The following is a 13147-nucleotide window of genomic DNA, read 5'->3' on the forward strand; positions in this document are numbered from 1 at the left end:
GTGGACTATATCAACGGAGAATGGAACCAGTTCTGGAAGGAAAGTGACTGTGATAACACCAGTGAACATTTCAAGAGTAGAGAGGCTTATTCAGGACATAGGTGCATCACGCTCACGAAACTGTAGGCGGTCACGGGCATTGCCAGAATTAAATTGCACCTCATAGTACACGAACACTTTAAAATGGATAATGTATCTGCAAGGGGGTTTCCCAAATCCCTAAATGCAGCACAGAGGAAGGGCGCTAGCACATATCTTCTGCAACGCTAAAGCCAAAATCCAGAGGGCTCCATGTCAGAACTCGCGACTAACAACGAGACTTGGCTGCACTACAATGAGCCAGAGACCAAAGTCCAATGAATGCACGGGAAGCATAAAAGGTAGCCCCAGGGCAAAGACTTTCCGTGCACAACCCAAGTCCTCTGTAGGCAAACGCAAGTCCACAGGCTTCTCCGACAAGGATGAAATCATTCTTATTGACTTGCTGGAACTGCGGTTCCACCATCAACAGCGAGTCATACGTGACAACTTTCGAAATATGCGCTGATCAATTCAGAGGAATTGACCAGGAAACTGGGCGGAATATGTGTTCCTTGAACTCGATAACGCTCGCCCCCACTTGAGTCAGCCAACAATAACTGTATTAAGTGTTATGGATCCAGTGTCTGCTATGCCCAATTTATTCGTCTGACTTGGCTCCTGCTGATTATTACCTATTCGGGGCACTGAGATAACCGCTGCGTGGACATCATTTCGCCCACTTCCACGACTGCAAGACACTGTCCGGATTTTGTGCGACAGACTCAGAGAAAGCGGCTCGTAAAGGACGTAGAAAAGTTGCCACATCGATGCAACAAAATGTGTAGTTCTTAATGGAGAAAGTTGATGTATCGGCTGAGGGATTATGTATAAAATAAGTAACAGAAACAAAGTAAAAATTAATACAGAAGCCCACAGGGATTGCCAGAATTAAATTGCACTTTATAGTACACGAACACCTTAAAATGGGTAAGGTGTCTGCAAGGGGTCTTCCCAAATCTCTAAATGCAGCACGAGCATAACAGAGCAAGGACGCTAGCACAAATTTTCTGCAACGCTACAGCCAGGTTCCAGAGGCCCTTCGTAATTTATATACAAAGTGGTCAAAAGTCAGGTCACTGTCCTCACTCACGAATTCTTGTTAAATGTCTTTCTTCATGGAGCACAGATGCTCTAAGGATATTCAATGAAGCTAAGAAAACATAATTAAACATAAAGATAGTTATGTTGTAGTCTGTCGTTTTAAATATAACTTCGTTTTTTAACAGAAAGTTTGGATATTTTCTTTCTCCTTCTGCATTGTTATCTTAATAATACTTCATCAATTATGAACCGTTCCATTCTGTTGATCCTCTCACAACACATATTCAAAGTGATCATCCCGCAAAAGAATGATAAGTATATTTTTTCAAGCATCCATACACATCTATATATATATATATATAATGCATAATTAAACAAACTTCTTTAATTTGCTGCTCAAAATATATATTCCAATACTGAGTACGGCGTGGCCTTAATTTGGTCTTCAGTGAGAGTTGCAAACGCGAATATAAATAAAATACCTTATACAATTTTTAGCATGGTCACTCACTAAAATACCTTTATTAAGTTGAAAAATATATTGCCGTTAATACAAATTCGCCACTAATATTAACAAACAGTATTCTTAAACTAAACCATTATTACGTCTCTAAATATTGATAATAAAGAATACCTACCTATAAATGTTTCTCTTGGACCAGCAGATTGGGATGTGTTCCCACCTATTTTCACTGGAACATGTAAAAATCAATGTTATTTATACCCACATTTTTTATAATGTTATACATTGTTATTAACGATTTTTCGTTATCAAATGAAAGTATTTCGCAAAAGAAGCTTATAATGAACTGACAGTAAAATTATAATATTAAGTTTGTATTTAAAACGATATCTAAAGTTTGCTAGATAATCTATAATACAATAATCCTAGAAATACATTTTTTTCTGTGCTAAAGTAAACTAAAGGAAGAGTATAGGAATATGTATAATATAGTAAGTAACATATCTACGCCGCGTTATACATTCAAATTTGATAATATATACGAAGTAGATGTTTTCTTTACGATCATTAACACGTATTGAACAAATTTCATTCTACAATACATAAAACAAATTTCGCGATTAAATCGTTACGATTAGATTAACAAAAGAACTTTAAAATAAAATATACGCATTTTATATATGACATTTACGCATTTTACATTGTCCGACTGCAATTCACAAACAACAATATCAAGATTTCCAGACCTACAGTACATATGAATTTTGTCTTGTTAGGTTAATGAAATACTATCGTACGAAGACTTCATATGTGCTTTTCACAATCTCAACATACTTTGGAAATCAAAAATTACAAGCCGATTGTATTAAATTCTTGAATCCCTCTATCAGACAAATATATCTTCTGTTCGAAATGTTTATAATGCTCTGAAGGATAGACATAGACCGAATATATGAAGTTATGTTTACCATCCTGAGATGGTGTACTTTATTAATAATTTATTTAAATGCATTTTTCAGAACTGACTAACACTATAGTATAGCGCTTTGTCTATTAAAATTAACGTTCTTCCTTTTTAAGTTTCAAATGTATGCAGTTTTACTTACACAAACCACATATATCATGCTTTTTTACAGTATTATCAGAATTCATGACTGCAATCGCTGATTTCTCTGTGAATATGTTCTTGAGTTATTTCAATCGATATTTTTGGAATCAGGAAATCGAGGAAAGATGATAGTAGAAGCAAACTCTGTACAATAGTTTCTGGAGAAAAATTGATAAAACATAAATACTATAAACGGTCTAATTACTTATCCATCTTCTCAGGAGTTATGACAAAACACAACATTGTAACAGCATGGTACTAAAACTCATAGTTAATACATAAGATTACCTTCGAATATTAACACCAACAAGATTTTACTATGTGCTGTTTACCTTGAAATGTCAACTTTAGTGTAAAAAAGTACTTTCAATTAAAGATAGGCCTTTTTTGATGTCTATTCCTACTTTTGAGTTTTTACCTCTTTCGCGATATCCAGTCCTCGGCTTCAGGTACATAATTCTTGGTTTCGGATAAGGGTATTCGAGTCTCGATTCTGAACAGGTACATTTTCGTTTCTAGTACGGGCATCCGAATCTGTGCTTCGAATCCGGGATCATCGATTCTCCTCGGACACAGAACCGGGTATCTTTGAAACAAGCTACCTCGGGTTCAAAACTTTCTTATCATGTATACTTTGCAGTACTCCTTGAATTATATTAAGTTAGTTTCGGAAGAGGGCTGTTGGAACCACGTGTTACTTGGGTTTTACTAGAAACACCATTAGTACTATTGCAACAGGGATAAGTGGCAGAAATCCACCAATCAAAAAAGCGAATGTGTGATTTTATGACATAATTTGCAAAATGGTGCACAAGTATCATCAATTTTGACTTTAAAGGTCCCTATACTATTTACGGAAATCAATAACATTTCCATGTTCAGAATCTATATGAAATGTCAATTTACCCTAACATTTTTTTCCAATTCTTGCAAAATTAAGTTCTAAATTAATATAATCTTTCAAACTATAAATTTACATTTTGGTCTTTATTAGGATCCAAGTATCCTTTGTTACATATTCAGCTACGGGTTGTTGGAGTCTCTCTGAATGTCGAGGAAACCCTTCAGAATACATCCCATCCAGTTTCTTCAATCCACCATTTCATTCGTTTCTAATCACCATTGTCTCCTTTAGCCAAGCCTTCATAACCGTGGGACGTAAATTCAAAAAATAGTTTCGAAAGAGGCCTGTCCAAATAAAGTGCTGAGTACCGATATACCCTCTTAGAACTCAGGAAGATATCATACCCTTCTTTTATATGATTCGGGCAGCTCAAACAGGGCCACATGTAGGCAAAGTGCACGTGTGCACGCAGAGGTTGAAACAAGCCCGAAAATTAAACCCTAATAAAATGGACTGAACGTCTCCCACACTAAGCATACTGCTAGATCACCTGAATTACTCGGGAATGTATGAAATTTTTAAAATAACCAACAATCACTTTATTTTTAGCATAATCCTACATATAAGACCAAAATTGAATTGCAACTATTTTCTCTTTCTCCCCGCCTATTGCGAACACATGCTTTGCGATGTTGTTCTTTCTTGGAACGTATTTGTCAGCTGTACCAATTGCAACACTTCAACTTCTTCCAACTGGAGGCCGCGTTGAAATATTCACATCTATTATCAGCAAACATGTTGTTAAGTCAATTGCCACGTAAACGACTGAAACACAACTACTATTATTATTGTTAGAAATAGGGAACAAGTTTACTAGCAATAGTCTAGACGTTCAAATGAAATGTAAATGTTTAACTGTTTTACTTATTTGATAAAACATAGTCATCTGATAGACTATCAAGTGTATAGATGAAGTAAGAAATAAAATTGGTTGTAATATTGCCTTCCATATATGACGAGTGTTAGCCTAGCTATTTTGTTTAAAGTTTAATAGCAGAGTGTGTAATTCAGATCAAAATTTAAAGTTCTTTAATTTTCAAAACCTTTTATCATTATGCGAAAAGCAGAAACTCAGTGCGTCATTTACTTAGTATACTTGCTATCCAGTAAGGAAGGACATGGTACCATTTTATTTGTTTACGTGTCTCCTTCATAATATTTAGGAAAAGTGTATATATAAGCATACAGATTTTGATCAAGAATATTTAACTTAGAACTTACCATGTTGAGTCGAAGATTGCCCATCTGGACCATATATCATTTTATCTACAAAGAGACGAAAATTCCATAATGCTTTCTACAAACAAAGAAGAAAGTACTAATATAACTAAATTATGGGTACAAAAGAAATGAAATGTTAAAATCAAGATTTGAATAGTACATTTACTATGAATCTTTGCAATTCCCTCGTGAAATCACGAAACAAAAATACAATATCATTTTGTATAAAAACAAAAATTGGCAAACATTTAAAAAATGGAGACCTATATTGTATCCTATTTAAATATATCAAAAAATTTAGTTTATATTTTAACTGAAGGTAATGAAGTGAACGTATTACCAATAGTATTCATTCATCATCATCATCATAGGTATTCTGCCTTTATTGGCATGTCACCTGCCGCAGCTGAGAAGCTTCCATGTTCCACGATCCTCCGCTAACCTCTTCGTTTTCACGTATGATCTTTCTGTTTTAATATCATCCATTAATTGTAGTCTCCTTCGCCTTAAGGACTTGTAATAAAAGTAACTCTATACGAAAAGACAACGAATTGAAAGTGTAGGTAAGAGTTACTTTGAAATTATATAGAACAGGCAACTTAAGTGAAAGGTTTCAAAAAATAACCATCAATTTAATCTGCAGCAAATAACAATGATTCATATAATATCACTTCCTTAGACACACAAAACTTACTTTGTACGTCTTGTTACTTTATTTTCTATAGCAGTACAAGCGATATTTTGCCATACATAATTTTAAAGAATGATGATTATCTTACGCAGTTAAGAATTATTGAACGAACTTTGAGTTTACGTGAATTTTGCACCACAAAAATGATCAAAATCTTCCTTTTCTATAAACCAAAAAATAGTATAAAATAGTAAAGTAGATTGAAAATACAAAATCGCTACTTTCTTGTCTTTTACATGAACCATAGTATTAGTTCTATGGTTTTGTGTCTAAAGAAGATTTTTGAATTTTTAGGCGTCATTATTTCTACATTCGTTAATATAGCTTTCTCCGCTGATATCACCATCTTATCAGTTTTTATTCTCATTGATCAATCTCGGCTTTTAAATTTCAATCCAGAGTATTTATTATGGTAATGAAAACACATATTGCCTGATGTTTTTCTATTACCTCAGTAAAAGATTTTACCACATTTTATAATCGCACATTTAACTTCATTTTAACACGTTGGTAGCGGATCAGGGTATCCTAGTGTCGATTCTGAACACGTATATTTTCGTTTCTAGTACGGGCATCCGAATCTGAGATTTGAATCCGGGATCATCGATTTTCCCAGGCTACAGAACCGGGTATGTTTGAAACAAGTTACCTCGGATTCAAAACTTTCTTGTCAGGTATACTTTGCAGCACTCCCTGAATTATATTAAGTTAGTTTCGTAAGAGGCCTGTTGGAATCACGTGTTACTTGGGGTTTACTAGAAACACCATAAATACTATTGCGACGGGGAAAAGAGGCAGAAATTCATCAATCAGAAAGGCGAATATGTTTTTTTATGACATAATTTGCAAAATGGAGCACATGTATTATCAATTTTAACTCTAAAGGTCCCGATACTATTTACGGAACTCAATCTCAGTTCCATGTTCAAAATCTATTTGAAATATCAGGTTAAATTAATATGTTTTTTTTTAATTCTTGCAAAGTTAAGTTCTAAATTAATATATATCTTCGAAACTATAAATTTATATTTTGGTCTTTATTAGGATCCAAGTCTCCTCTGTTACATTTTCAATTACGGGTTGTTGCAGTCCCTCTGAATGTCGAGCTAACCCTTCCGAATACATTCAAATATAATTCACTTATTCTATATGATTAGAGCAGTTCAATCAGAGTCATTTTTATGCAAGAGATTCATGTGCCCACAGAGGTTGAAAGAGGCCGAATATCTATAAAAGTAAATAATGGAAAAATGAAATAAATCTTTTCCTTATCTTTATTTTTGTTTGTCTTTTAGAATTCAGAATATCCAGATAAATATTTGATCGCCATAGTTATAATGGAATGTATGCAACTTTCAAAATAAACAATAGTGTTTTTTTTTTCGTTTATAACCATTTACGAGGCCAAAATATAACTGCAATTATTTTCTCTTTCTCCTTCGCATTTTCCAAAAACATACTGTAGGATCCTGTTCTTTCTTGGTACGTATTTGTCTTGTGTAGTAATAACAACACCCCTATTTATTGCAAGTGTATGCCACATTGAATGATTCATACCTATTACCAACAAAGTTTATGTTAAGGAAATTCGCACGTGAAACACCAACAAGAGAAGAGAGTGAGATTATATATATCGAAGTTTAAGATGATTTATACACTAATCGATAGCACTAATGACGACTATTAAGAAACTGTAAGAAAAGTTTTCCCAATGCATATACCGTGTGAGTTTTAATATACACGGTGTCCAGATAGTCCGTTGCCATCTCTAGAAATAGCCAACGGTGAGATTGATGAAAAACGAAAACACACGTTTGATCAAAGACTGCACAACGTATCAAAGCAAAATATGTTGTCCCAGGACCAACTGTAGCTTCGAAGGTAGGGTTCAACTGAACAATTTCAAATTGTAAGGGGGTCAAGTAGCATATTATTTGAAATCTATTGTTAAACGAAAGCAGATAGAACAAGTCTAGACGCATTGCTATAAATCTTTGCAAACATCTTGCGTTTTTTTTTTTTTTTTTTTTTTTTTTTTTTTGTAGTCGGGTTTCGGTTTCTTTCACTTTAATTGGTATAACCAAAGTAAAGAGAGAAAATGTCCCTCATGCAGGATGCTACTCTTTGGGCCTATTAATGTATAAAGAAAGAAAGAATCAAAAAAAGAAAAAAAGGAAAGAAAAGAAACAACAAGAACAGGAAAAAAGAGACTGAGATTATGTAACGAAGTGGACAACAGTTTATACACTAATCGAAAGCACTTAATTTTGCTAATTAAGATACTGTAATATTGTTGGTTCGAATGCATGCGCGGTGCGAGTCATATCCATGTTTAATTGTACGATTTTCCATTTTCACCGAATATTACATCAGTTCGCACCGGAAATGTTTTGAATAGTGTTTGAAACTGACTTCCTAGATATTCCCTTTTGACAAAAGTGCTAAATCGTAGTTCATTTACATGCGCATGGAATGACTACTTCCATTCGTATGTAAATATTTGTTTTGGTGAGGAGCAAGTTGCTCGAAGCGCCGTCGGTGCGACCTAAGAGGAAGAAGTATAAAAACGAAGCGGGAAAATTAGCATACATGCTTCCAAGTATGGGGTGTTGTCTGCATGAATCGTATTACGTAACGACATATTTCGGAACGTGTGTCACTATCACATTCTCTGCTAGTGATTCAAGTAACATCAGGGTCGTGGCAAAACATGGTACGAACACTGGACGAGCTGTGCATGCTTACATTGCCTGGACGATTGAAGGACAAAAATGAGAATCCAGCCGTAAGTGCTGTTATGCTTCTCGCAGGAGTAATTTTACATTAACAAATTATTCAGCTTTTGTAATACTTGTTTGTTTACAGTTGCAGAACTGCCACAAATGAATATTGCTGATGTGCTACCACTTGTAATTGACCAAGTTCAAAGTTATCTCCGCAATAATAGAATCGTCGTTTCCAACAAGTGAATGAGAAATTGAATTTGCGGCAACCATCAATGACATCATGGTTGAAATCTGTGAGAAGAATGATGCAGTATCTGACTTACTTGTTTTCACCGACTTTTCATGATTGACGCAGAAATACCAAGTGATAAATTTCCATCATAAAGAGCACAGTAGAATAAGCTTCCGATGCTGATCTGTATCCGCCGGGGTGGTTCACGAGGCTCGAAGACATATACTGACGACGAGAAGAAACTGATGATTAATTATATTTGAAAATATGTTATCACATGCAGGAAAATCACATCAATTCGTAAGAAATATTCATAGGCGCCAGACTAGTCTCAAATACGCCGATGGAAAAAAAAACAGATTCAATCCGGTGGTGACATGGAAACTATGCTGAAAAGAATTGCTGAAGGCGCCCTTACAGATTTTAGAAAAAAATCTACCAATAGGACTTGATATCCATAACAAAGATCTGCAAATTTGGGCTGCTCAACACGCTGGAAAATATATCTCTCATTTGCTTGATGCTTCTCATTAGTTAGTAAAAAGGTTCAAGATCAACAACGGAAATACCAGCAGAAGAATTACTGCATTTGTTACCAAGACATGCTTTGAATATATAGAACGGCTGCAGAATTAAGACAAACAGTGGTCAATGAAAATTCTTGATCTTATGAATAGTAGAAAAAATTCTGCTATATTTGTATTCAATGCTGATCCGTCTTCCTGCTTGTACGCGATGACAAGGACAATATCGCTTGCTTACGTTCATGAAGATAAAGTTGAAAAATCAGAGCAGTCCAAAAACGCAATGACTAATTCATTTACAGTCCTGCCGATTACTGCAATAGATGTTACGGTGTATGAAAAACTTATAATTAACTTAAAGGGGCCTAGTGAAACTTTTAATCACTCGCCTGGCTATCAATGTCAAAACCAGAAAATTTGGTCCTTGATTTTCTACTGCTTCACAACGTGGGACAATTACCTAAAATGTTAGAAAACTTTGTGAAAATCCTGCGCGGTTATTGCAAGATTTTCCAGAGAGATCACCGTGTAGTGCTCATGTCTATTTTACATAATCAAATAAGCTTACCAAGATACATTCGCTTGAACCAATATGCTTTCATAAAAGTTAGATTCAAAACTGGTGTATATCCTCATTTCGAGTCTCTGAGCGCATTCGCTTTCTATCTTGCAATCGGTATTTGTTGTCATTGTGAGACACTTGCAGGTATTCGATGCCCTGGTGTAAGAAACAGCGCACAAAGAGCGAGAGAACATATACTCGCACAATATAAGTATTCGGGAAAGTATTATTACATTTTAGTAATAGGCGTCATTACCGCTTTTGATTGGTGTGTAAGCCATCTTCCACTTTGAGATATCAGGCGCCTAATATCAAAAGCAGACAATTCAATTTTTACCGAAATAGAGTTATATATCACTTGTTATATGTAGTGTTGTAAAAAAACGGCTTTTTTTGTGAATGTTTTTTCAATAAAAAACATCGTTCTTTTTCATGTTTTTTTTTGTCAAAAGTCTGTTTTTTTTTCTGGCAACTATTATTTATTGATTTATATTGTAGATTATTAAAATAATCAACAGAACTTGACTCGAAGCCCTCGTAACTCACAAATCGTTTGTTTCTTTGAGCCTATACGAGCAAAATTGTGTGATTATTCCTTTCGGCCCCAGGTCATTTTTGGCGTTTTCCTACATTTCCAGTTAGTAACCTATTGCTCAAAAAATATTCATTCGATTGATATGGTTAAGGCCTTGTTGCTAAGAAAATGGATGTGGCTATTATTTGGTGTAAGTTGTATTGCAGTGTTGCCAACGGGTGGGAAATTATTGACTGAAATGTAGGGGTGAAAATTTACAAAAAATTCCCTAACGGAAATTCAAAAATTTTTTGTATCTAGCACCACTGCTGCTATATGGGTTCAAGTCACCTAAACAAATCTTTGGTGTGTTGACAAGGTACAGTGAAATCCTGAAGTCGCTGGCTTCCATTCAAAGAGGGAAAGAAAAAATTCTGTCATACACACGAAATTTTGACACTTTTTGCGCCTCAGAAGCAAAACTCAAATATGCCGGGGTACAGCTTTTCTAATTATCCTATTGAAACTTTTTATGGTGCGTTCTGTAGGGCAAAGAGGAAGCTTTTAGGTAGTGGTACGTTTGTTTCAATGTACCCAGTAGGAGGGTAATAATAGAGGGGAAAAGGAAATTTTCCGAATTTTTCACCTAATAGCGGGAATTAATTGTTTTGGCTGGAAATGCTGCCATCAGACAGACGAAAACTATCTGAAAATAAACCGTAGTGCTTCAAGAATGTATCCAACAAATATCATGGCGATATATAACAAAGTAAGCATGAAATTAAAAAAATCTCACTCTACCTCAGAAATTCACAATTTTCTTACTATTACCAGAACATGGTTTATTATAAACCTCAACTGTACTTCCCCTAATTATTCTAGTAAAACGTTTTATGGTGCGCTGTGTAGGATAAGGATGAGGCCGTTAGACACTGGTACATGTGTTCGAATGTAGCCAACAAGAAGGAAATAATAGAAATAAAAAGGGATTTTTTTCCAAAAGTTGTTCCGTCAGTTGACTTGCAGTCGGACGTATAGGTACGGATTTATAAACAAAAATTTCTAATTTTTTGCCCAAATATAGGAGAATTTTAATTTCCCTAATTGGCAACACTGCGCGCAGGCCCGTCCAATTGGTGTCAGCATTTAGGTATCCATCCGAGGTATCTACCTAGCAAGTCTTAAGGATGTATTTCTACAACGAAGGAAGGTAGAGGGAAAAAAGTAAAGTAAATTCGTAATTAGAAAATTCTCGAATTTTTGACAGGGGTGAAATTTGAGAAGGAAATTCGAACCATAAGAAAAAGAAATTATAAACTATAGTCCAACCACATTTTGCAAAAATAATATCCCGATATTTTAATTAGTGTCCACACTGGAGCGGATTAAACAAGTGACACACCTGTGTGTGCCACTTTGGCCACCTGGGCCACCGAGTATACATTTGATTATATTTTTTTGACTACTAACTCGCGTTGTAGTAGTTATAGTCCCGACTAATAATAATATCGTTGTAAACAATAACTTTATAAGGAAAATTTTCTCTCCCTTTTACATCTTAGTTCCAACACTGTTGGTGAGAAATGTAGGGTGTTTCAAAATAAATATTGGGGTTTTAAGTCTTCGTAGTACTTATTACATTTTACGTACAATTATAAGCAATGCATCAAGTAAAAGAGCACCTCAAACAGTCTTTGCTACAAGTGTTCAATGTGAGATTCATTCGTCACACGGCACACATCTAGTCGATAGGCGAGAAAGGCCCATAAACTTTCCTCCATATGGACCAAAACACATTCAATTTAGGGGAGTTTCGTTTCAATTGTACCATCTCCTGAGGATTTGTTGACGGTCAGATGCAAACATTATGAGTGTTCACGTTAGCTCTTAGGTGAAAAGTCGATTTATCACTGAAGACGACACGATCCAGAAAATCTTCATTGTTATGCAGGAATATTTCACTTGCGAAATTGGCACGTAAACCGTAGTCTGTAGTCTTTAGACATGTAGCAACTGCAAACAATAAAGACGTAGTTGCAAGCGTCTCATTAATATTCTTTACACAGACGGTTGCACTGTACAGGTTCAGTCTTTATTAAAACACAACAAGCTTTCTGCTCTCTAGTCTCCATCTTTACTACTTGCTCTTTCTGACGACAGACGGAAGAAACAATGCATGTACATGCGTGCGTACAAAACTGTTTGAGTTGCTTTTTCATTTGATATAATATTTATAATTGTAAGTTAATTGTAATAGATACTACAAAGTTTCAAAGCCCTAATATTAATTTTGAAACACCCTGCATTACTTCAAATAGAGTCATCCTATATTCAGGTCCTAGTCAATTTGTCGCCTCATGCAATGGCATAATTTGCCGCCTCCCCCTTTCTCCAGAAAGAACAAATCTTAGACGTCATAATTTTAAGTATGCTACTCCAGCATGAACAGCAAAGGGGAGGGTAAGTGCAGTCGCACTCAGAAAGGCTTAAATACTTACTAAAAATGCAATTCCGTTGGTCTGTTTTTTTCTTTAAATGTTAATCTATTATGATAGTGAAAGATAAAGTAAACACACGTGCAGAGGAAAGATGGTTACCCTTTTTATAGAATTCACTATCGAGCTTCACTCTCAATGTATCAGTTTGCAATTCCAGTGCAACTAGCTCTTTTATCTTTATTTCTTGATTTTTCTTCTACATCTTCTAACATTTAAAGAAAAAAGGCTTGTTTCTATCTTCAATGATAAGGAACTTGTTTCTGACAAAAACAAGACTACTTTCATATCAAAACTGTGATAACTTACTAAATGGAACAGATATTCACTACTATTAGAGAATGGAATTCTTGCACTTGACAACAATCAAGCAATTTGTGCTCGGATTTATTCGACCATTTGCTTTAGCATTGTCCATGTGGCCTTAAACTAATGCAACCTAAACATAATTTATGAATGTTGTATTCAAATAAGTCAGCTTAGTAAATGTAACTACCATCATCACAAAGTCTGTTTCCAACAATAAATATTTAATTTAAATTATATACTTATGACTTAAACTTTTAATCACTCGCCTGGCTATCA

At 34.9% G+C, this 13147-nt stretch overlaps 1 protein-coding gene across 1 annotated transcript in view; it reads right to left on the bottom strand.

The window, feature by feature from the left end:
• The window catches only part of LOC145683923 (uncharacterized), a 443098-nt gene that overhangs the window by 67102 nt on the left and 362849 nt on the right, over nt 1-13147 (bottom strand). Inside the window, exons 15-16 of the mRNA XM_081755604.1 lie at nt 4819-4863; nt 1761-1814 (exon numbers count right to left, since the gene is read on the bottom strand). Coding sequence (XP_081611730.1) covers nt 1761-1814; nt 4819-4863 — 99 coding nt within the window. The remainder of the gene's footprint in view (nt 1-1760; nt 1815-4818; nt 4864-13147) is intronic.

Source organism: Thermobia domestica, chromosome 4 (genome assembly GCF_964235325.1).
Source record: "Thermobia domestica chromosome 4, izTheDome1.hap1.1, whole genome shotgun sequence".
Classification (NCBI taxonomy): Eukaryota; Metazoa; Arthropoda; class Insecta; order Zygentoma; family Lepismatidae; genus Thermobia; species Thermobia domestica.